This window comes from Geotrypetes seraphini, chromosome 5 (genome assembly GCF_902459505.1).
Source record: "Geotrypetes seraphini chromosome 5, aGeoSer1.1, whole genome shotgun sequence".
In the NCBI taxonomy this organism is placed as follows: domain Eukaryota; kingdom Metazoa; phylum Chordata; class Amphibia; order Gymnophiona; family Dermophiidae; genus Geotrypetes; species Geotrypetes seraphini.
This window is the reverse complement of record NC_047088.1, coordinates 244,103,893-244,129,629: the sequence shown is the minus strand read 5'-3', so window position 1 is coordinate 244,129,629 and position 25,737 is coordinate 244,103,893. Positions and strand designations below refer to the sequence as shown.

The 25,737-nt window shown below is 49.4% G+C and overlaps 1 protein-coding gene across 2 annotated transcripts in view; it reads right to left on the bottom strand.

Annotated features, from left to right (window-relative positions):
* CFAP221 (cilia and flagella associated protein 221) overlaps positions 1 to 25,737 on the bottom strand; it is a 141,714-nt gene that overhangs the window by 7,202 nt on the left and 108,775 nt on the right. Inside the window, exons 21-24 of one of the 2 annotated variants that reach the window (XM_033947169.1) lie at positions 18,174 to 18,277; positions 16,667 to 16,762; positions 15,604 to 15,708; positions 3,214 to 3,279 (exon numbers count right to left, since the gene is read on the bottom strand). In XM_033947169.1, coding sequence (XP_033803060.1) covers positions 3,214 to 3,279; positions 15,604 to 15,708; positions 16,667 to 16,762; positions 18,174 to 18,277 — 371 coding nt within the window. The remainder of the gene's footprint in view (positions 1 to 3,213; positions 3,280 to 15,603; positions 15,709 to 16,666; positions 16,763 to 18,173; positions 18,278 to 25,737) is intronic. The other variant, XM_033947171.1, reaches the window with a different exon arrangement.

Below are 25,737 nucleotides of genomic sequence, written 5' to 3'. Positions count from 1 at the left end.
ATTCAGGGTGCAAGTGAGAGAGGGGTGAGATTTAGAGGGAGACAGAACTGCCATCTCTTCTAGTTTGTTCAGGTCCCTTTGTAAATCTTCACAGTCCTCTTTAGTCCCAACTCCAGACTTGCTTTGGGAAAGCAGATTGCTTCACTGGTGAACCAAGAATGATAAGATCAGCCCTGAGTCTGACCAGCTTTAGAATAGTAGCTCAGGCAATCTTACTCCCATATCTGGACTATTGCAACTCTATACTCCAACATCCTTAAGAGATTGCTGTTGCTCCAGAATAGAGCAGCTAGACTGATCCTTCATAAGACCAGGTTTGAGAGGGCCAGTCTGCTGGTGGTGGAACTGCACTGGTTGCCAGTTAAGAGCAGAGTCCAATTTAAAGTCGCATGTATGGTCCATAAGGCTATATAAGGGGAAAACTCGACTGGGCTAACTCCTTCCTTCTACAACTCAAGAATGACCCAGTGCTGCAAACTGCCTCTTCCCTCTCCATGTCAAATCCAGAAAAAAATCCCTCTTCGAGTCTACCTTCGAGTTTCAAGACCCCAAGATATGGAATTGCCTTCCAGTCTGCTGGCGACAGATCCCTTCCTATTTTCAATTGAGAAAATCACTAGAGACACATCTGTTCTCACTGTAATCCAAGACAAACTCTACATTAACTGATCCTTGATGTTACTGTTAAGAATCCTTATTAATCTTATGTAAGCCACAATGATTCCTTGCTGATAATTGTGAGATAATAGAAAGAGTATGATATGATATGGTATGGTATAGTATATGCTAATTGCTAACGTGCTGCATGGTTAGTGTGTGAGAATGCCCATGTTAAGAAACTAATGCACCACAGTAAATAGGTCCCTAAGCAGATACCTGGATAAAACCATGGCCTGCAAATGACCTAAGCTGACAAGGAATTTCCATCTGTGGGCAGTGCGGCCACATAGGATGCAAGGGAGGCAAGGGCTCCAAAATTGTGCCCTGTCCATTGCCTTCCCTACTTGGCTATGACTCAGTGGGTGGGATAGAAGCTCTAGGTGGCATTTCACATGGGGTGTGATTCTGGCTTGGGACGGTCTTGCGTCTATGGAACAGACTTTGTGCTCGCAGGCCTGTGAATATAGAGTGGGGTTTACAAATTTCCTCAGTAATATATATTTCCAATACGATAACTGCTTAATAATCATCTGTTATAATTTGTTCTAAAAGTGTTTATACTAAGGGGGAGGAGTTATCAGTGATACTGTAGGTTATTTTACTGCTAACCCCATTTATTAACAACTAGGTCTTACTGCTAAAATAATCTAAGGAAGGAAGGGTAAGGGTCATGCATTTGATTCACTGCCTTTCCATGGTACAATGAAAGTTGCTTACAGGTACTTATTTTGTCCATGAAATAGCACCAGTTAGAAGTAATATAATATAATATGACTAGTCTTTAAGCCCGTTACATTAACGGGTGCTAGAACATATGTGTGTGTGTCTGTCTTTTTCTCTCTCTCTCTCCTTAGCCGCTTTCTTTCTTTCTGCCTTTCTTTTTCCTTGGCTGTCCATCACCACCCCTTGCCTGCTCCCCCTGTCCATTTTCCCTTCCTTTTACCTCCACTGTGTCCACCACCACCACCCCTTCACTGCTCTCCTTATGCAGCAGCAGCCCTTCTCCCTTTGTTTTACCTCCCCCCTGTCCAGCAGCACCTCTTTCCTTCTCCCTCTGTCCAACATTAGTCCTCCGTTCCTTTTTCTTCACCTCCCCTGTCCATCAGCATCTCTTTCCTTCTCCCCCTGTCCAGCAGTAGGCATCTCTTCCTTTTTTATCCTCCCTCCTCCTTCTTATCCCTATGATACTCTTACCTTGCTCTGCCCCTGATCAGAGGTTCCCGACAGCTGCCCAGTTGCACCCATTGGAAAAGTTCCCACTGCCGCATCCCGCACCCCTCCTGACGCGGCTCCCGCTGTCCTTTCTGTCTGTCTCTGTCCCTGGCCTCCTTTGCCTGTCTGTCTTTCTGTGTATCTCCCTGACTCTGTGTCTTTCTTCTTTCCTTTCTGTCTCCCTTCCTCCCTCTGTCTGTCTGTCCAAAGCAGCATTCCATCCCCATTTCCCTCCCCCCACACCAGTTCCCTGTGCACCTGCCCCTGTGTCTTTCTTATTTTCTTTGTGTTTCCCTTCCTCTGTCTGTCCAAAGCAGCATTCCATCCCCCTCCATTTCCCTCCCCCCACACCAGTTCCCTGTGCACCTGCCCCTGTGTCTTTCTTATTTTCTTTGTGTTTCCCTTCCTCTCTCTGTCTGTCCAAAGCAGCATTCCATCCCCCTCCATTTCCCTCCCCCCACACCAGTTCCCTGAGCACCTGCCCCTGTGTATTTCTTATTTTCTTTGTGTTTCCCTTCCTCTCTCTGTCTGTCTGTCCGTCCAAAGCAGCATTCCCTTCCCCTCCATTTCCCTCCCCCCCACCAGTTCCCTGTGCAGCAGCATTAGCGTTTCCTCTACCCCCCCCCTTTCCCTTCCCACGGGCCGGACTACAAAGGTGGTGATTCCAGCAGCGCTTGCATCAGTCTCCACACGCTGCTTCGGGCCCTTCTACTGCCCTGATTTACTCTGGCACGTCCCTGATGACATCATCAGAGACGTGGCAGAGCAAATCAGGGCAGTAGAAGGGCCCGAAGCAGCGTGTGGAGACTGATGTACACGCTGCTGGAATCGCCATTCGGGCCCGCGGGAAAAGAAGGGGGTGGGCGGCAAAGAAGAAACGGAGATCGGCGGCGGCGGCAGGAGAAACGGAGAACGTCGTCTGGCTGCGGTCCTGCTTGTGGAGGCGATAGGCTGGTGATGTATTAGCGCGCATGCGCACTCCTTAGGCCACAGACCTACAGCGCACAGAACACGCAAATAGGAGTGCGCATGCGCGGCTATCTCTTTATTATATTAGATATGATATGGTGTACTTGATGTAAGATGAAAAAATGAATAAAGATTTGGAAAAAAAGAAGTAAAATGGTAGCTGTCATTGGCAACTAGGCCCCTAAGTCAGTATTCAGTGAATGTTTTAACTCTCACAGTAATGGAAATTTTAGGCACTGTAAATGGTTTTTTTGTGTTAAGCCTGCTAACGAGGTTTTAGGCACTGTAAATGGTTTTTTCCTTAAACCTGCTAACGAGAGATCCCACATTCATTTCATTCATACAGAATAATAAATAAAACATGTGATTTACTTTGCAACAGATTCAGGGGAAGTGGTAGTGGTGAAGGAAGAAGTCTTAGATCCACCAGGTAGCTCACTGCAGAAAAAAAATATAAAACTTTAGTCCTATGTAACTTCTTTTTTTTCAAATTCTTTATTCATTTTTTCATCTTACATTAAGTACACAATATTACATCATTTAAAACTTTTACACATCACTTGAATTTCTATCTATTGTCATCGTAAATACATAAATTTATTCCCTCCCCACAAATATTTCAATCAAAAATATCATATAAATATTGTATTCTTATCTATTGATTAAACCTTTAATAGAACTTTATACCATCCCCCTCCCCCCTATGTATAAATATACTGTCAGTGGAAAATGATGTCTAATTATTACAATAATTTGTCAATGGCCCCCAAATCTTTTTAAAATTATTATAATTCCCTTTCTGTAAAGCAATTGTTCTTTCCATTTTGTAAATGTGGCACAACGAATTCCACCAGAATGTATAGCTAAGATTATTGCAATTTTTCCAATTACTGGTGATTAGTCCTATGTAACTTTTAATACATCTATTACAAAAAAAATATTTTTGTTTGCTTACATCCTATTGGATTAGGATAGGATAATACTGGCTAATACAATAAGCAATCAATGAAGCTTCAAAGCTCACAGAGTGCATTGCTACAAAATGGAGTCCCAATATTTAATGGAGTCCCAATATTTTATCATTGGCTTTCCCTAAAAAAACATCAGGAAAAAAAGAACAGAGTAAAAACTCCAACTTTGAAGAAAAAAACCTTGATGTTTCTAGCCCACAATCTCTGATCCTTTCCAACCCAAGGAAGGTTTAAAAAACCAATTTACAATGCCAGAAAAAAACCTGTAAATAGGGAGGTCAGTTCCCACTACCACATCCTTTGAACTCAACCATATGTATTCAAAAAACTTGGCAGTGCTTATCTTCATGCCGTCGAAGAACTCATAAAACATCCACTTCTGGTGCTTCAGCTATAGCCACATAAGCAATGAACTATCTTCCACTTTGTATTTCATAGATTACAAGGGGAGCGTCTTCTTTACAAGGATGGGCATGAAATTTGGGAAAGAACTGATATGATTAAGATGGACATCAGATACCACCTTAGGAAGGAACTTAGGTGCGAACAGAGAACTAGTCTGTTGTGATGAAACTTCATGAAAGGTGGATCTGCCATTAGGACCTGAAGTTCACTGACCATGCAAGCTGAAGCAATGGGCACCGCCAAAAAGCACAGTTACTTACCGTAACAGGTGTTATCCAGGGACAGCAGGCAGATATTCTCACATGTGGGTGACGTCATCCACGGAGCCCCAGCGCGGACAGCTTTTCAAGCAAACTTGATTGAAGTTTCAAGTTTGCACACTGCACCACGCATGTGTGTGCCTTCCTGATCCACTAGAGGGCGCATACCCTCCTCATGGTCCTCAGTTCAGATAGCTAGCAAAGAAGCCAACCTCGGGGAGGCGGGCGGGTTGTGAGAATATCTGCCTGCTGTCCCTGGATAACACCTGTTACGGTAAGTAACTGTGCTTTATCCCAGGACAAGCAGGCAGCATATTCTCACATGTGGGTGACCTCCAAGCTAACCAAAAAGGGACGGAGGGAAGTTGGCAATACAAGAAAACAGATTACGCAAAACCGACTGGCCAAACCGGCCGTCGCTCCTGGACAGAGTATCCAGGCAGTAGTGGGAGGTGAAAGTATGAACCGAAGACCAAGTGGCAGCCTTGCAAATCTCCCCGATAGGCGTCGACCTGAGGAAAGCTACAGAAGCCGCCATCGCTCGGACTTTATGTCCCGTGACTCGACATTGCAGCGCGAGACCAGCCTAAGCGTAGCAAAAGGAAAAACAAGCAGCCAACCAGTTGGACAAGGAGCGCTTGGAAACTGGGCGTCCCAACCAATTAGGGTCGAAGGACAAAAAGAATTGAGGAACCGTCCAAGGAGACTGAGTGCGTTGAAGACAAAAAGCCAACGCCCTCTGACAGTCAATTGTGTGAAGCGCCACCTCGCTAGGAGGCGAGTGGGGCTTCGGAAAAAAGACCGGAAGAACAATGGAAAGATCGAAAGGAAAGTCCGAAACCACCCTGGACAAGAACTGGGGTTGAGTACGCAGGACCCCCGTGTCATGATGAAATACAGGAAAAGACGGGTCCGCAACCAGAGCTTGCAGCTCACTGACTCTGCGAGCAGACGTGAGAGCAACCAGGAAACCCACCTGCCAGGTGAAGTAATTCAAAAGAGCTTCATCAATGGAATCAAATGGAGGTATCACCAATTGAGCCAGGAACACACAAAGATCCCAAACCACCGGAGGGATGTACAATGAAGAGATCCCTCATAAAACGGGAAACCATCTGGTGGACGGAGAGCAGCGTCCCATTTAGCGGCCGAAGAAAGGCAGCAAAAGCACAGAGGTGGACTCGAATAGATGTAGATTTGAGACCAGACCGAGACAAGTGCAACAGAAAATCCAGCACTGAAGGCAAGGAGGCAGAGAGCGAATCCATGCGGTGCTCAGCACACCACTCAGCAAATCAGGACCATATCTGGGAAAAGCATTGCCGAGTGGAGATCTTTCGAGAGGCCTCGAGAACACCCCCACCGACTGAGAGAAACAGAAGGAGGGAGGCACGTTGCGAGGAACCAAGCTGATAAGTGTAGAGACTGCAGATTGGAATGCAACAGAAACCGCAACACTGAGACAGCGGAGACAGGAACATAGGTAGAAGCTGAGTCTCCCTGACACGCTGGAGGAGCAGGGAGAACCATGGCCGCCAGGGCCACAGAGGAGCCATCAAGATCCTGGTGGCGCAGACCGACAGGAGGTGTATCAAAGACCCGAGAATCAGAGTAAAGGGAGGGAACGCATAGAGGAACCTGCCCATTCCATTGAGAAGGCAAGCATCCTCCTCGATGCGAACCCAGGAGAACATCCTCGAGCAATATCGAGGCAACCAGTGAGTGAGGGGCGAAGCGAACAGAACTACCTGTTGGGTTCCCCACCGAACAACCACATGCCGCAGAGTCCGAGAATGGAGCAACCATTCATGCGGTCGAAAAGGGCGACTCAACGTGTCCAACAGACAATGCTGCACGCCCTGGAAAAACACTGCCCGAAGAAAGAAGCAGTGGTGTAACGTCCCCTGCCAATGACGAAGGGCTTCCCTGCAAAGTAACAGGGAACCTGTACACCCTGGCTTGGTCACAGAAACAACGCAACCGAGATGTCGGGACGCACCAGGACCCTGCAATCTTGCAACCCATAACGAAAATCCACCACGGCATTGTAAATGGCCCGGAGCTCCATCAGATTGATGCGGCTGCGACAGTCTGCACCTGACCAAGGACCCTGAGTCCGAAGGCCGTCGAGGTGCACCCCTAAGCCCATGCCGAGGAGTCCAGCGGCAGAACCTTCTGATGCGGGGATACGAAGTGGTGGCCCACCAACGAAACGAGCGTGTCCAGGAGGGAGGCACCACAATGTGCTGGGAAGCGGGATCCCGATCCTGCCATCACTGAGATGCTCGGGTCCAGCGGGGAACACGAAGATGAAACCAGGCGAACAGCGGGACATCACCGTGGAGACCCCTGATCCAAAAAGGATCAGCAACAGCTCAGCCGAGGCCGAAGACCGCTGAGACACCAGCTGACTCAAGCGCCGACAGGCAGCCTGCCGAGGCAGAGGCAGAAAAGACCGGAGGCGGACCGAGGACAGAGGGGCCACCTTCCGGCATAAACAAACAAGGGCCTCCCCCTGAGGCCGAGACAAGAAGGAGCGCAGACAAACTGGGTCCAGGTCCGCCCCGACGGACTCCCGAGACCGGGGTGGGCAGAGTCTGACCCACTCCCGTACTAGAAACTAGTGCAGGTCACGAAGGGCCAGGACCAGACGCAGAAGGGAGGATGGGAATGCCCAACCGACAGAAGAGAGGCAATACTCCCGGTGCGTAGACACAGAGACACCCCTCCCGAAGGGAGGGGAGGAATCCCCAGAAGGGGAGCAGCCCAGAGGCTATGCGAGAATAGTCAAAAGGACGGCCAGGAGTCGCCGAAGCCGGCGGCTGAACCCTAACCCGGCGCTGCTGCAGCTATTGCGGCTGCTGCAAAGGAGGCCGAGATAACACAAGAAAGGTATCCAGAGGGCCCCTCCGGAGAAGGAGACCAACCCACTAAGGCAGACGGGATTTAGCTGGAGGCGTCCCGAGGGGCGAAGGACCGGTCGCGGTCTGAGAGGCGGTTAGTGGCCACCGCAAGAGAGGCCTGAAGAAGCGCAGAACTCACGCAAGTAAAAGCGGCGAGACGACCCTGGAGGTTCGGATCCTCAGCCACACTCTGCGCCAAGCGAGATGACGCATGGCGGGAGCAATAGAGCCGGAGCAGGGAGAGAGTCTCCTCCAGGAAACCAAACTCCGCACTACAAGATTCCGTCACGGCTGCCCGGAATGAACCGAAGAGAAAGCGGGGAAGCCTCTCGAACCGGAGCTGGAGACGCCGAGGCGCAAACCCGCAGTCGACGCCGAGGCCCAATACCTCAGCCGCTGCCGAGGTAAAACGGCCCAAGTGACGTCAAGGCACAAAGCTTCCGTCGACGGCACGAAGCCTCGGCAACGACGAGGCACCGAGCTCCAGCCGACGATGAGGCCCTCAGCCTCAGTCGACGTCGAGGCACAAGCCTCAGGCGACGTTAAAGCACCAGCGTCAAATGACGCGGAGCACACGGCCGCAGCCGACGTTGAAGGTACAAAGACACACAGCCTCAGTCGACATCGAGACCCCAAGCCCCAGTCGACATTGAGTCAGAAAATCAAAGCACAAAGCCTTAGACGACGTCGAGGCACCCAGCCGCATACTACGTCGAGGCACAAGGCCTCAGGCGGTGGTGAGGCACCAAGCCGCAGTCGACGTCGAGGCACAAAGCCTCAGTCGAGGCACCAAGCCCCAGTCGACGTCGAGGCACCAAGCCCCCAGTCGACGTCGAGGCACGAAACCTTCGTCGACGTCGAGGTACGAAGCCTCCATCGACGTCAAGGCACGAAGCCTCAGTCGACGTCGAGGCACGAAGCCTCCGTCGACGTCGAGGCACGAAGCCTCCGTCGAGGCACGAAGCCTACGTCGAGGCACGAAGCCTCCGTCGAGGCACGAAACCTCCGTCGAGGCACTAAACCTCCGTCGAGGCACTAAACCTTCGTCGACGTCGAGGTACGAAGCCTCCGTTGAGGCACGAAGCCTCCGTCGACGTCGAGGCACGAAACCTCCGTCGACGTACGAAACCTCCGTCGATGTCGAGGCACGAAGCCTCCGTCGACGTCGAGGCACGAAGCCTCCGTCGAGGTCGAGGCACGAAGCCTCCGTCGGGGCACCAAGCCTCCGTCGGGGCACCAAGCCTCCGTCGGGGCACCAAGCCTCCGTCGGGGCCCCAAGCCTCCGTCGGGGCCCCAAGCCTCCGTCGAGGCCCCAAGCCTCCGTCGAGGCACGCAGCCTCAGTCGACGCCGAGGCACGAAGCCTCAGTCGACGTCGAGGCACACAGCCTCCGTCGAGGCACGAAGCCTCCGTCGAGGCACCAAACCTCCGTCGAGGCACCAAGCCTCCGTCGAGGCACCAAGCCTCAGTCGACGGCGAAGCACCAAGCCTCCGTCGAGGCACCAAGCCTCCGTCGAGGCACCAAGCCTCCGTCGAGGCACGAAACCCCCGTCGACGTCGAGGCACACAGCCTCCGTCGAGGCACGAAGCCTCCGTCGAGGCACCAAACCTCCGTCGAGGCACCAAGCCTCCGTCGAGGCACCAAGCCTCAGTCGACGTCGAGGCACACAGCCTCCGTCGAGGCACGAAGCCTCCGTCGAGGCACCAAACCTCCGTCGAGGCACCAAGCCTCCGTCGAGGCACCAAGCCTCAGTCGACGGCGAAGCACGAAGCCTCCGTCGAGGCACCAAGCCTCCGTCGAGGCACCAAACCTCCGTCGAGGCACCAAGCCTCCGTCGAGGCACCAAGCCTCAGTCGACGGCGAGGCACGAAGCCTCCGTCGAGGCACGAAGCCTCCGTCGAGGCACGAAGCCTCAGTCGACGTCGAGGGACGAAGCTCCAGTCGACGTCGAGGCACGAAGCTCCAGTCGACGTCGAGGCACATCGAGTTTCAGAAGTCGGCACCGTACCAATGAAACTGGTAATAAAGGTGCAGCAGTGCACTCCATAAGGGCAACCTCGATATGAGTATTCCCATGAAAGGAGGCACGCTTTGAAGGTCTCGTAGAGGCGGGCACGATCGCACTCGATGCCTGGAATGCCTGAGACTCAGCCGGTGGCGTTACCGAGGTAACGCACCTAGAAGAAAGAAAGAAAGAAAAACTTACCGGGGATCGAAGCTGCACAGTCCGATTCCAACGAAGGAAAGAGGATCCCGGCCATTCTGCTCACACGAGGTGAGCCCAGAGAGAGGCCAGGGAAGAAGAAAATACAGCTGCAGGCAAATGAGGCCTAGCCGCATGGCTGAGGCCCAAGAAGGGCCTGCCGGAGGAAAAACACAATAAAAAGTCCTCTTTTTTTTTTTTTTTTTTTTGAAACAAAGAAATACACGATCAATTAACAAACGCACAGCGACTCCCTAACAAAATAAAGAAGCCGCGGTGCCAGAAAGGCACTTAGAAGAACGCAGAGAAGAGAGACAAGGTCTTTCTGGCTCAGCGGAAAACTAAGAACTGAGGACCATGAGGAGGGTATGCGCCCTCTAGTGGATCAGGAAGGCACACACATGCGTGGTGCAGTGTGCAAACTTGAAACTTCAATCAAGTTTGCTTGAAAAGCTGTCCGCGCTGGGGCTCCGTGGATGACGTCACCCACATGTGAGAATATGCTGCCTGCTTGTCCTGGGATAACAAGAGTTTCCAGGGCCTAGATTCTCAAAAATATGCATAAAAAACTAATGGGTTGCTGTCGCAGCCGTTATTGTTGCGATTTTCAAAAAGTGAGTCATTCTGCAAAAAACGCTCATGCAAATGAGGTTGGCAGAGAGTAGAGAAGACTCGCTAAATTTGCATGTGCCCGTTGCTGGTGATAGTGATGGGCACATGTGCAGAATAAACACACACAAAGAAAAAAAAAAAACGACAGCGGGAGAGATGCCTAATCTCTTGCGCTGCCAACCATCACAGCGCCACTAATCAACACAACCCTCAGCAGCGGGAGAAGCCCAATCTCTCCCATCGCCAAACAACACACCTCTCGGCAGCAGGAGAAATGGCCAATTTCTCCTGCCGCAAATCAACACCCCCCTCCAGCATTGGAAGAGATGCCCAATCTCTCCTGCCACCAACCAACACATCCCCCAAACCCCCTCGGCAGCGGGAGAGATGCCCATGTTCTCCCACTGCCACACAACACTCCCCTTTGCCTCCAATGGCCTCCATCCTCTTCCCCTTACCTTACTTTAGATGGCTGGCCAGAGGGAAGCCTACTCTCTCCGGCCAGCTGGCCCGCCTCTTCAAAATGGCAGGCCTTCCTTTCCCCGGTGCATCCGGGGAGGGGCCTGAGGCTCTGACTGGCCCAGGTTGTTTAAGGCCTCTCCTATGGGAGGGGGCTTAGGGGGGCCTTAAACAACCTGGGTCAATCAGAGCTTCAAGCCCCTCCCCGGATGCACCGGGAAGGGGCCTAAAGCTCTGATTGGCCCAGAAGAGGAGGGCACAGCTGGAAGAGGCCAAGAGAGAGACTTTATGGAACCGGTGTGTGTTTCTAAATGAGGTCAGTGACCTTTTCCACCTTATTCCAAAAATGATTGCCTCCTGAGCATGGAACTTTTGCTAATCTCTCTTGCACAGCAGTCTGAAGATCTGAGACACTCAACCAGGAAAATCTGCACAATCCGATACCCAAAGCATCAAAAGTGCCTCTGGTCATATATTTTCTACAATCCAGCTGATTCTTGTTGAGTTTGGGAAACACAGCAGCCCTATACTTCAGTAAAAAGTGGCATGTAAAATTAACAAATCAAATCAGCACTTACAGGCTATTATCCTTCTCCCCACACCTTCCCAGAGTCTGTGGCTGCCATCAGCAAAACAAGGAACCACAAATACATGGCCTCCGAGACTCCACTGCACTCTCAAGAGTAAGCCAGTCCCATTCCTCTGACAAGAATCTCTGACATTTCTTTCACGTCAGAGGGGGCAGGTTCAATAGGGCCCTGGAAGCGCCATGGCCTCTAAGAGGCCCAGTGCTCACTATCTATTTGTCCTCACAGCCACACACCTGGGAAGATGCGGGTCAGGTGGTAGTTATGGAAATGAGCGAGGAAACTAGTACAGAATATGCTGCAATTAGCTGTGAGGAGAAACGAGGCTGCTGCTGCAGATTTGCTGGTGAGGCAGGCTTTTGCTACCCTTGAGCCAGCCCAGCCCTTTGGACAAAGAATAGCAAAATGCTTTTGTAATTTCTTATTATGTCCTTCCCTCATTTATTGAATTACCTGTAAACCGTGCCGAGCTCTATCTTTATGGAGATGATGCAGTATACAAACTTAAGGTTTAGTTTAGTTTAAACCAAAAACTCATCATATGATGTATCTCAGTAGTCTCAAACTCAAACCCTTTGTGGGGCCACATTTTGGATTTATAGGTACTTGGAGGGCCGCAGCAAAAAATAGTTAATGCCTTATTAAAGAAATGACAATTTTGTATGAGGTAAAACTCTTTATAGTTTATAAAACTTTCCTTTAACAGTTAAAAGGAAAGATATATAGACTATAAAGAGTTTTACCTTATGCAAAATTATCATTTCTTTAATAAGACATTAACTATTTTTTCTGCGGCCCTCCAAGTACTCTATTTTTTCTGCAGCTCTCACATTTAAAGTTTAATATCTTTTTTTTCTCAAAACTGACACATTTCAATCACTATATTGAAAATAAAATCATTTTCCCTACCTTTGTTGTCTGGTGACTTTATTTTTCTGTGCTTTCAACTATGTTTCCAGGGCCTTCTTGTCCTTTGACTGTTTTTCTCTCCGTCTTCACTTTCTGCCTTGCATCCATCTTTGGCATTAACTTAATGTTCAATTTTTCTGCTTTCTTTTCAAAATCTACGTTTCCATGTCTTACCTTCCCTTCCTATCTCTCTCTTCTTCCGTCCTATTTCCATGGTCTGGCATCTCTTTCCTTCCTTTCTCTCCCTCCCTCCTTCCTTCCTTTCCCCTGGTCTGGCATCTGTCTCCTTCCCTTCCCCCATGCCCTGGCATCTCTCTCTCCCCCTCCATGGTCTGATATCTCCTTTCCTTCCCTCCCTCCCATGAACTTTGCATCTCTTGTTCCTCTCCTTTCCCTTGTCTTCCTTCTCCTCCCTTCCCTCTGTTTCCCCAATTGGGTGCAGCAGCAACAGAAGCAGCATTTCCCTTCCCCCTTTCCTGTGCAGCAGAAGTATTTCTCTTCCCTTTTCCCTCCCTCTCCCTCTCCAACTTGCGGTAGCAGGAGGATTTTGACATCCATGAAGGGAGTACAGCTCAAACAAATGGTGCTAGAGCCCACTAGGGCCGAGGCCATCCTAGACCTCGTACTTACAAACAGCGAGAGTGTCTCGGAGGTCTCAGTGGGAGAAAAGCTAGCTACCAGTGACCATAACATGGTATGGTTCAATCTCAGGAAAGGTTTCCCTAAATCACAAACTAAAACGAGGGTACTCAATTTCCGGGGCACTGATTTCGCACGTATGGGAGATTTCGTTCAACAGACGCTGCAGGATCAAGAAGCAACTGATAATATGGAAACCATGTGGTCAAACCTGAAATCGACCCTACACGAGGCAACTATCCGCTACATAAAATTGGTACATAAACAACAAAGACACAAAACACCCCAATGGTTCACTGAAGAGGTCTCGTACCTCGTCAAGGAGAAAAAAAGAGCATTTCTTTCATACAAACGTACGGGAACAGATGAAGCTGACATTGAATATAGGGCCAGGTCTGCAGCAGTCAAAACAGCAGTCAGGGAGAGCAAGCTCGCAGTGGAAGAAACTCTAGCAAAGAACATTAAGAAAGGAGACAAATCCTTCTTCAGGTACATTAGTGACAGGAAAAAAAACACAAACGGGATAGTACGCCTCAGAACACCGGATGGGAATTACGCGGAAACAGATTCCGATAAAGCCAAATTACTGAATGAATACTTCTGCTCGGTTTTTACCTGCGAGGCACCAGGGAAAGGGCCACATCTGGAAGCCATGTCAAGCGTGGAAGACCCATTTCAGAATTTTGAGTTCACACCAACTGATGTCTACAGCGAATTGTCAAGACTCCAGGTGAGCAAAGCCATGGGTCCAGACGAATTGCACCCAAGAGTGCTCAGAGAGCTGTGCGAGGTCCTGGCGGAACCATTAGCCATGCTCTTCAATCTCTCCCTAAAGAAAGGGAGAGTCCCCCTGGATTGGAAAACAGCGAATGTTGTTCCTCTGCATAAAAAGGGATGCAGGGCAGAGGCCGCGAATTACCGACCAGTGAGTCTCACATCGATAGTATGTAAACTCATGGAAACACTAATTAAACGTAAGTTGGACACGATCTTGGATGAGGGGAATCTCAGGGATCCTAGTCAACATGGATTCACTAAGGGTCGGTCGTGTCAATCCAACCTCATCAGCTTCTTTGATTGGGTAACAGGAAAGCTGGACTCAGGAGAGTCTCTGGACATAGTATATCTGGATTTCAGCAAAGCTTTTGACAGCGTCCCACACCGCAGGCTACTAAACAAGATGAAATTAAATGGGGTTGGGTGAGACGATAACTGCATGGGTCAATGATTGGCTGAGTGGTAGACTTCAGAGGGTGATAGTCAACGGTACCCTCTCTGAAACATCAGAGGTGACCAGCAGAGTGCCGCAGGGCTCGGTCCTGGGTCCTCTCCTTTTTAATATATTCATAAGGGACATGACACGAGGGCTACAGGGTAAAGTGACATTATTCGCCGACGACGCAAAACTGTGCAACATAGTAAGTGAAAGCTTTTTACAGGATAGTATGACACAGGACCTTCGTACTTTGGAAAACTGGTCCTCGACATGGCAGCTAGGCTTCAATGCTATGAAATGTAAGGTCATGCACCTCGGTAGCAGAAATCCGTGCAGAACTTACACCTTAAATGGAGTAACATTAGCTAGAACCTCAGTAGAACGAGATTTGGGTGTAGTCATCAGTGCGGACATGAAGGCTGCCAAGCAGGTAGAGAAGGCCACATCCAAGGCAAGGCAAATAATGGGATGTATCAATAGAAGTTTCGTCAGTCGGAAACCAGAAGTCATAATGCCGCTATACAAAACCATGGTGAGACCTCATCTGGAATACTGTGTGCAGTTCTGGAGGCCGCATTACCATAAAGACGTGCTTAGAGTCGAGTCGGTTCAGCGGATGGCTACTAGGACGATCTTGGGGTTCAAGGGTCTCTCGTATGAAGAGAGACTGAGCAGACTGCGGCTCTACACTCTTGAGGAACGCAGGGAGAGGGGGGACATGATTGAGACATTTAAATACATCACAGGACGTGTCGAAGTGGAAAATGACATCCTCTTCCCCAAAGGACCCTCGACCACAAGAGGGCATCCGCATAAACTCAGAGGGGGGAAATTTAGTAGTGACACCAGGAAGTATTTTTTCACGGAAAGGGTGGTAGATCACTGGAATAAGCTTCCGGTGCAGGTGGTCAAGGCCACAGGCGTGCTTGACTTTAAGAGCAAATGGGACATGTACGTGGGATCCCTAAGTAAGATGATTCACTAGCATCTAGACTTATTGGGATGGGCCAGTAGTGTGGGCAGACTTGGTGGGCTATAGCCCTTTTCTGCCGTCATCTTTCTATGTTTCTATGTTTCCCTGTACAGCAGCAGCAGCAGCATTTCCCTAGGGTCCCCCTTTCCTATGCAGCAGAAGCATTTCTCTTTCCCCTCCCCTTCCATTCTCTTCCTTGAGAAGCAGCAGCATGTCTGGCCGGCTCAGTTGATCATTCCGTTCAAAGCCACGGGTGGCGGCTCCTCGCGCCTGTGTCTGAAGCATCTCTGATGTTGTGACGTCAGAGAGGCTTCCGATGCAGGAGTGGATAGCGCGAGGAGCCGCCATCTCACGGCTTTGAACGGAACGATCGACTGAGCTGGCCAGACACGCTGCTGCTCCAAAAGGAAGGGAAAGGGAAAGAGAAATGCTGTTTTGATCGCATCCAGACCGCGGGACGCAAAATAGCACCTGGAGAGCCGCATGCGGCCCATAGGCCGCGTGTTTGAGACCGCTGATATATCTGGTATAAAAGGACATTGAATTGTTATAGCATTGTTGCTTCTTTGTAACAAGTGTTTTCCACACACAACAGGATTGATTTTACACTCATTCACATGCTTACCTTCCAACTTCTTCCAGTGATGAATATAATTTTTCCCCAAACGTAAATTCAGCTTTGAGCATATTTGGGGTAAGGTATACTTTTGGTTCTCCTTCAGTGGTTTTACTAGAATATAACAAAGTAAGGGTAGCTTTAGTTTTTATTTATCTCTTGCTTCCTGGAGAAATTTGTAAAATCAAATGAGAAATGATCATGATCATCTGTTAACAGAGGGGGAAATTAATAATGGCTGACATTTTGCTACTGTGATCCTAATTTGAATTTTTTTACTGTATTAATAGAAATGAGGAGATTAATAGTCAAGGGCATTTCTATGAGTAAAACAGCATTTTACTTTCAGACATAGGCTATTTATATCAAGCGCATATGCACTTTTTACTCCACAATTTAATTTTATTAACAAATTAAGGGCCCCTTTTACAAAGCTGTGGTAGCGATGCTGCTGTGGCTTTTTAAATGGTGCCCTAAGAGACCCTTTTACTAAAATGTTAAAATCTGAGCTTAATTTGTTTTAACGTGGGACTTTCCTGTATGCTAAATTCAGTTTTAATGCAGTGGGTCATTGGGATTTTTATAAAAACATTTTGCATGTTCTGTACAAATTTTTCCATTAGCATTCAGGACCTACAAAAAATGAAGGTGAAAAGGAGAAACTAATGAAAACAAATCTACCCATTATTGTAGCAGACCATGGGTAGTTTGATAATCTACCCCCTACATTATTAGTTAAGAAGGACTTCACCTTAAGTGAACAGTTCCCTCTCACCACCTGGAATACCCAGCTTGTTGGCTACCCTGGGTGGAGCACCCCCCCTCCTCCAGGCAGAAGGAAGATGCATGGAGTTGTTGCAGGGCAGTGGTCCGCATGTACATGGTTGTCAGCTCCACTGACCTCCATCCCTTCTGAGGTCAACTTTCTTTCTGGAAAGGGTGATGGCAGAGCCAAAGGCTGTGCGTATGCGGACTGTGGTCCCATGACTGCTCCAACTCCTGGGACAAATCGCCCCCATCGCCCCACCTTTAGTATGCTAGAGACCACCCCAACCCCTCCCCCAAATCTTACCTTGCTGGTACAATGATTTTCTTGTCTCTGTCCAATAGGCCATCAAGTGTAGGAGGTCCTTCTATAGGTAGCAATTCTGTACTGAAGTGATCACACCTGCAGAAACAGAATACTGTGCACTCTAACAAAGGGCCTGTTTGGTTGGAAGTTCATGAGTTTCACCTAACAGAAACGTAAACCAGCGCTCAAAGGTAAAACAGCAGTCTTATACATTTAAGAAAATATTGCTTATTGGAACGACAGTTTTCTTCTATTCCTAGTAGGCTATGGAGCTATGAGACTTAATTGAGAACAATCTGAATGTTTTCCTCTATTGTAATACTTCTCCCAAATGTAGCCACATCAGCCATCTCTAGTAACTACAGCACTGCCGCTTATGATTCCTTCTAGAACCCAGTAGGTATACATCTGGAGTCAGGCTTGTAGGTGCTGCTATTGTACAATGGCTGAACCTCACAGATGGTAAAGAGTAATGGATTTGATGTATCACCTTTCTACGGTACAACCAAAATGGTTTACATTTATTATACCATAATTTTTACTTGCTTATATTCACTGATCTTGGTAAAAACATTATTTCTTCTTATGATAAATATGCATGTAAATAAATAAATAAGTGTTCAGCCTCTTATCTCCTGCATATAAGCCACAGCTCATCAGTAGATAAATGCAATAGATAATATATCAGCACAGGCTGGATGATTTATGATTTGCGATCAGATATAACATACAATAAGAGACATACAAGTGCTATGATGCTTCCGGAATGATCTCACTGTGGCTCATATGCAGGAGATAAGAGACTGAACACTTATTTATTTATTTAATTATTTATTTACATACATATTTATCATAAGAAGAAATAATATTTTTATCAAGATCAGTGAATATAAACAAGTACAAATTATGGGTTTTTTGAATCAGTTATAAAGAAATACTGGCAATATAGACTTTATACTCATAATTAGTTAAGTTACATTTATTATATGCAGTTACGCTCTTTACCCCTAGGGGGCTCACAATCCAAGTTTTTGAACCTGGGACAAAGAAGGATTAAGTGATTTGCCTAGGATCACAAGGCACCAGAGTGGAAATTGGACCCACTTCCCCAGGTTTTCAGTCCACTGCTCTAACCATTAGTAGGATTGCCAGATGTCCAGGAAAACCCGGACATGTCCTCTTTTTATCATATTACTGTCCTCAAGGCTCATGTTTTCAGATTCTTAGTTCATTGCTAATATTTTCCTTTGGCTAGCTAGTCTATTTGCTAACTGAACAGAGTGGCCCTAGTAACATTTGTCATTTCAAAAATGGAACACAGTATTTGGATATAGTTATTGAAATGCTAAAATACATACATGGAACTTTATCATGCACAAATGCAGATATAGAGAATTTTGAGTGGAACTAGGAATCCTTCAGGGATGATATACAAACAGTGACATACACAGTGAATGCAAGGTATAAAAGCTGCATCAGAAACTAGGAGAAAGTTCTGTTTGCTTACCTTTGAGGCACTACTGATATACTAGTTGTAGAAAGAGTGCTGGAGAAGGAAGAAAGAGCCACTGATGGAAAATTTCTCCAGCTCATTAACCCTTGTATCACTTCCTAAAACCACAGATAACAGGAACAAAAACAGAAGATGGTAAATAAAGCAGTTCTACAGAAATTCTATTTTTATTGCCCAGAAAGTTAAACAAGGAGGTGGCAGCTGAATAGCTCATGTCTCTTGCCCTGTAGTAATTAATGAAAACTACATAGCATACAGTGGCATAGTAAAGGGAGGGGGCGGGGGGGGGGGGGGTGGGCAGTCTGCCCCGAGTGCCATTTTGATGAGGGCGTGGGCACCTATCCTCCTCTCTACTCCCTGCTCCTTCCCCACCCCCCCAACTGCTGCGCATGCATGCCACTTCCCTTCCCCCGTACCTCTAAGATTCCTGGAGCAAGCTGCAACCCCAAGTTGTTATTGCGCCAGCGTTGACTCTTCCTCTGATGTCACTTCCTGGACCCGCATCTAGGAAGTGACGTCAGAGGAAGAGCAGACGCTGGTGTGACAGCAGCTTGGGGGTTGCTGCTCATGTCAGGAACATTAAAGAGGTTCGGGGGAAGGGAAGCGGTGTGCAACAGGAGGGGTTAGGGAAGGAGCGTGTGGAGGTGGGCGGGCTGAGAAGAGGGTGGGGGAGGGGCACCACCACCCGGGCTCCTCTCACCCTCACTACGCCATTGATTGTATATATGGATTTCCTGGCAATTCCAGTGTAGTTTTTAGATAAAGGCAAGGTTCAATAAGTTAGGGGAGGATGGCAAGAAAGGTGAAGCAGCAGGAACAAACACAAATGAGGCAATTTATGTGTGTGATTGAAAAATTGTTGATGAAAAATTTAAAGCTTCACTGAAAGCTGACATCCTAAAGCGATTACAAAAGACACTGCTGTAAAAGATTTTGTGACGAATGTTGTAGAAATGTGAGGGATCTTTACAGAAGTTCTATCCCTGCACATCTATTCAGTTGGCCAGCATCACTTGATCTAAGCATTTTCTAAAATACATGCAGGAGTGCACATATATTGTATATCAAAAAAGCAACCTACATCTTCCAGATGTTCCCATCCAGACCACAACTCTTTGACATAATCCCCCATCTGAATAAAGTTAGGGTTGTTTTTTTTAAGTTTAGAACCTTCACTTTTAATGAACCCTTTTTATACCTGTCTTAATATTAAACCACACCACCCAGTAATCACTGGATGCCAGATGTTCACCCATTCATAATCACTGCCCCATCCTGCATGGCTTTGATTACCAACTGCTGGAACAGCTCTCCTTATAAACATAAGAACATAAGCAGTGCCTCTGCCGGGTCAGACCACAGGTCCATCCCGCCCAGCAGTCCGCCCCTGCGGCGGCCCAACAGGTCATGACCTGCCTTAATCACCAGAAGGGGCCCCCTTTGCCACCTAGGTTTGTCATCAAAGTCCTATCTTCCCCTCAAAGTCCTAACCCTCCGGCCTTGCACCTGCACGACCTGGTGAGCTGTCTATACTTATGCAACACCCCAGCACCTCCCTCAGTACCCTACGATCCCCTTTTCCCTCAGGAATCCGTCCAATCCCTGCTTGAATCCCTGTACTGTACTCTGCTGGATCACTTCCTCCGGGAGCGCATTCCATGTGTCCACGACCCTTTGGGTGAAGAAAAACTTCCTTGCATTTGATCTGAACCTATCCCCCTTCAGTTTCTCTGAGTGCCCCCTCATACCTGTCGTCCCCTTTAGTCTGAAGAGCCTGTCCCTGTCCACCCTCTCTATGCCCCTAAGTATTTTGAAGATCTCTATCATATCCCCCCTGAACCTCCTCTTTTCTAGAGAAAAGAGCCCCAGTTTATCCAGCCTCTCGGCATATGGGCAGTTTTCCAGTCCTCTTACCAGTTTTGTTGCCCTCCTTTGGACTCTCTCAAGAATTGCCATGTCCTTCTTGAGGTGCGGCGACCAATATTGAACGCAGTATTCCAGATGTGGGAGCACCATCACTCGATACAGCGGCATGATGACTTCCCGCGTCCTGGTTGTTATGCCCCTCTTGATGATGCCCAGCATCCTGTTGGCTTTCTTCGAGGCTACTGCACACTGTGCGGATGGTTTCATGGATGGATCCACTAGCACACCCAAGTCTCTCTCAAGTCCGGTGTCTCCCAGCAATCCCCCCCCCCATTTTATACTCGAACAACGGGTTCTTTTTCCCTATGTGCATGACCTTGCATTTATCTACATTAAAGCGCATTTGCCATTTGTTTGCCCAGTCCTCCAGCTTATCGAGGTCCCTTTGCAGTTCCTCACACTCCTCCCTGGTCCTAACTCTGGCGCAGAGTTTGGTATCATCTGCAAATTTTATAACCTCACACTTTGCTTCCGTTTCCAGGTCATTGATAAATATGTTGAAGAGTAGTGGCCCCAGCACCGATCCCTGCGGCACACCGCTCGTGACTCCCCGCCAGTCAGAATATTGGCCTTTTACTCCGACCCTCTGTAGTCTACCTGATAGCCAGTGCTTGATCCATCTATGTACATCCCTGCCCACCCCGTGGTTCCACAGCTTCCTAAGCAGCCTTTCATGTGGCACCTTGTCAAAGGCCTTTTGAAAATCGAGGTAAATGATGTTTATGGGTTCCCTTTGTCCACCTGACTGCTTATTCCCTCAAAGAAGTACAGAAGGTTTGTCAGGCACGACCTTCCCTTACAGAATCCGTGCTGGCTTGTCCGCAGTAGGCCATTTTTCTCGATGTGCTCGCATATGCTGTCCTTGATTATTGCTTCCACCATCTTCCCTATAACTGAAGTCAGGCTCACCGGCCTGTAGTTCCCGGGGTCACCTCTCGATCCCTTCTTAAAGATAGGTGTGACATTCGCCAGTTTCCAGTCCTCTGGTACCTCTCCAGTTGTCAAGGATAGGTTGCAAACATGCTGGATTGCGCCTGCTATTTCCTGTCTTAGTTTCTTTAGAACCTTTGGGTGGATCCCGTCCGGTCCCGGAGATTTGCCGCTTTTCAACCTGTCAATCTGTTTGAGGACAACCTCCCGACTTACCTCTATATGCCCCAATTTTTCGGCCTGCTCCCCACTCATGAGATCCTCTGAGTCCGGTATATTGGACGTGTCCTCGCTCGTGAAGACCGACGAGAAGAACGTGTTCAACCTCTCAGCTACCTCTTTATCCTCCTTAATCACTCCCTTCCTATCCCCATCATCCAATGGCCCCCACCTCCTCTCTCACTGGTTGCTTCCCCTTTACGTAACTGAAGAATGCCTTGAAGTTTTTCGCCTCCCTGGCCAGCCCCTGCTCGTATTTCCCTTTTGCTTTTCTAACCTCTCGGTGGCATTCCTTTTGGCATTTCCTGTGCTCCTGGTGATTTTCCTCCGTTGGGTCCCTCTTCCATTTCCGGAAGGACACTTTCTTGTCACTGATTGCCCTCTTTACTTCAGGTGTCATCCAAACCGGGTCCTTTGGCCGCTTGTTCTTACGGCCTTTCCTGAAACTGGGGATGTACAGTTTTTGCGCTTCCTGCAGTGTGTCCTTGAGAAGGGTCCAGGCGCTCCCTGCAGTCTCCATCTTAATGCCGTTCCTGAGCTTCCTCCCCACCATTTTCCTCATAGCAACATAGTTCCCTTTCCTGAAGTTGAGCGCAGTTGATGCGGTCCTCCCCACTATGGGTGACCCCCTTTCTAATGTGAATCTGATCACATTGTGATCACTGTTGCCTAGTGTTCCTCCCACTTCTACCCCTCTTGCAGGCCCCCCTAATCCGTTAAGGATGAGGTCAAGAGTAGCACCCCCTCGTGTCGGTTCCTTGACTAGTTGCTCCATGAAGCAGTCCCTCACAGCTTCTACGAATCCTGCTTCCCTCGTGGAGTTGGTGTGACCCGTACTCCAGTCTATCCCCGGGTAATTGAAGTCCCCCCATCACTGTTACACTTCCAGTCCTGCATTCCTGTCTCAGTTCTTCTTCCAAGTCGTGTCCTATTGTTTCTGACGCACCAGGCGGGCGATAATATAGCCCCAGCTTTATATCTGCATTCTTCTTTCCCGGCAATTTGACCCATAGCGATTCCAGCTCCTCTGACTTTGTTGCCGTATCGATCCCAATCGAGTAGATATAGTCCTTTATATACTGCGCTATGCCTCCCCCCTTCTTGTGGGTCCTGTCCCTCCTGTAGAGCTTGTACCCTGGCAGCGCCACGTCCCATTGATTTTCCTCTGTCCACCAGGTTTCTGTAATTCCTATTATATCCAGGTCCTCCCCCTTGGCCATGACTTCCAGTTCACCCATCTTAGCCATGAGGCTTCTTGCATTTGCTTATAAGCACTGTAGGTCCCGGTGCTTGTCCTCCACCTCTGCCTTTACCTGGGCCGCCTTCCCTTGAGTCTTGGGCCGTTTTCCCGCTCCCGGTGCCACAACCTCTGCCTTTACCTGGGCCACCTTCCCTTGGGTCTCGGGCCATTTTCCCGCTCCCGGTGCCTCTGCTGTGCCCTCCGCCTTTACCCTCGAAGCTCCCTTCCTCCCCATGTCCCCTCCACCCCACCTCCCTGCTTTTCCCCAGGGAGTACCAGCCCCCTCCCGTGCTATCATCCCCTGAGCCTTGGTTTGTTCCCCCTTGCCTTGTGGCTCCCCTTTGCCCTGTGGCTCCACCTTATTGCCTTCTGTTTGCACCCTGGTGTCATCTCGCCCCCCTGAATCCCCTGTTTTCCCCTTCCCCTTAAGCTTCTCCCAGCAAGTTGTTACCTGGTGTTTCCCTCGCTGTCTGATCACGAGTTCCATCGGTCCCCCGTCCTCCTCCCTGCAGTCAGCCCGTTCAGCATCTTTTCTGGATACTGCTGTCCGAAGCGTCATCAGGTCAGCTGTCGGCTTTCCCCCTCTCCGTAGTTTAAAGCCCTCTCGATCTCCTTCTTAACGTTGGCTGCTAGGATTCTTGTTCCCGCCGTGCTCAGGTGCAGGCCATCCCGCTTGTAGAGCTTGCTCTTTCCCCAGAAGGACGACCAGTTCCTCACAAAGTGGAAGCCCTCCTCTTTGCACCACCTCCTCAGCCACGCATTCACCTCCTGGAGCTCGGCCTGCCTCCTTGCATCTGCCCTCGGGACCGGCAGAATCTCCGAGAATGCTATCCTCTGTGTCTTCCATTTCAGCTTCCTTCCCAGGACCTTGAACTGGTCTGTTAGCGCAGGCATGCTGAAGTTCCTCCGGCTTACATCATTTGTTCCGATGTGGACAATTACTGCTGTCTCCTCCGTTTCAGCTCCGTCCAGGATCCTCTCGATTCTGTCGGCAATGTCCTTTGTCCTGGCCCCTGGGAGACATGTCACCAGCCGGTCCTCTCGACCTCTGGCAACGTGACTGTCCACCTCCCTCAGGATCGAGTCTCCCACAACAATTGCAGTCTTTCCCTTCCTTAAGAGCCTCCTCTGCCTCAGGTCCGTGTCCATGGTGAATCTCGGCGCTTCTCCCTCGGGGTCCTTGGCCTCCTCTGCCCTCCTGGCCTCTCCACTAGGTCCATCCTCCGGTGGGTCCTGGCTCTCGTCTGGTGACACCTGTCTGAGCTGCTGCTGGTTCTGCTCCTCGACCCTCCTGTAGCTCTCCTCGATGAATCTCTCAAGGTCCCTCACCTGATCTTCAATGAAGCTGTTTCTGTCTGGATCCTCAGACACCTGGCATGGCTCCTCTGAAGCGTGCTGCCCCTCCAGGTCCTGAACCCTGGCCTGCAATCTCGCGACCTCATACTTCAGGCCTTCCAGCTCCTGGCACCGGCCGCATATGTACTCCTGCCTTCCCGAGGGGAGGTAGTCGTACATATGGCACCCCATGCAGTATACTGGAAAGCTCTGGTGTATTCCGGCTGCCTCCATTTCTATCTTATCCGCTCCGCTCTCCGGTCTCCCTCAGCTCTCCGCTCCGCACCTTTGGTCCGTCTGTCTGCTCTCCGCTCTCTCGTCTGCCTGCTCTGCTCTCTCCTCTCTCCTCTGGCTCTCACCACTCTGGTCTCCTCTAATCTGTTGGTGTCCTCACTCCCTTGCTCTCCCTCTGCCTGTTGCTGCTGTGTCCTCTCTCCCACTCTCGCTCTCCGCCTGCTGCTGCTGTGTCCTCTCTCCCTCTGCCTGCTGCTGCTGTGTCCCCTCCCCCACTCTCGCTCTCCGCCTGCTGCTGCTGTGTCCTCTCTCCCTCTGCCTGGTGCTGCTGTGTCCCCTCTCCCACTCTCGCTCTCCGCTTGCTGCTGCTGTGTCCTCTCTCCCTCTGCCTGGTGCTGCTGTGTCCCTTCTCCCACTCTCACTCCCGGCCTGCTGCTGCTGTGTCCTCACTCCCTCTGCCTGCTGCTGCTGTGACCTCTCACCAACTCTCACTCTCTGCCTGCTGCTGCTGTGACCTCTCACCCACACTCCCTCTTTGCCTCAGGTTGTGTGCTGACCTTGGTGTAGTGCCCTGGCCCTTCTCAAGGCCCTTCGCAAAGGCGCTCTCGCTAAGGCGAGCGCCTTTGCTGCTCGCCTTCGCTGCGCGCCGAACGGCCGTGCGCCGTTGGCTCCCCCCCTTTTAAGGGGGAGTCCGGGCGCCCGACGCTACTGGTGCCTCGCTGGGGGTGGGCGGAGCTTCCTCTCGCCGCCGCCCCTCACCACGTGTCCACCGCTCTCTCCTGTAGCCCCTTACTGGTGCCTGCTGCCTCCCGACTCGGCCCCAAGTAAGTGCCCGCTCTGCTAACCTCTGCCGCTTCTCCTGCTCGTGCCCTCTGCCTCCCGACTCGGCCCGATAAAGAATCCAGGATCTCCCTACTTCTAGCATACCCTGCAATATGGATATCCCCAATCAATATCTGACATTAAAATCACCCATTATTAATATTTCCTCATCTACAGCTATATTTTGAATGTCTACTATTAAATCCCTGTCCACTTTTTCCACCTGTGAAGGAGGCCTGTATATCACATCAATGTAGATACATTTTCCATTCCCTCTTTCCAAATTGACCCACAGTGCCTCTTCCTTACTCCTACTTTTCTTCCTACCCAGTCATGGTTCTCTGTGAACATGTCTTCGTGATCACCACTAAATCAGTCTCTTTCATCACAGCCTCTAGATCCAAAACCTTATTTACATTACATTAGTGACTTCTATTCCACTCGTACCTTGCAGTTCTAGGCAGATTACAAAGAAGCTAACTGGACATTTCCAGGAGATTTGCAATTTAGGGATACTTTGGATATACTATGGACATACTATTAGCATATACTGCTTTTGAGACACTGCCCCTTTTTTCTATGTGTGTATTGGTATTTAATGATTCACTTACCTTAGGGCTTATACTTACCTGGAGGCTTTGAACACCTAGCCCCAATGAGTTTAAAGCCCTCTTCAGTAGGTTAGCCAGTCTGTTACTGAAGGCACTTCTTCCCTTCTTTGATAAATGCACACCCATCCATGCCCAGGAGCCCTTAGAAAATCATCTCTTGGTCCAAGAAGCCAAAATACTTTTGATGACACCATCAGCGAAGCCATGTGTCGATCTTCAAGATGCAAGGTTCACTGCCTTG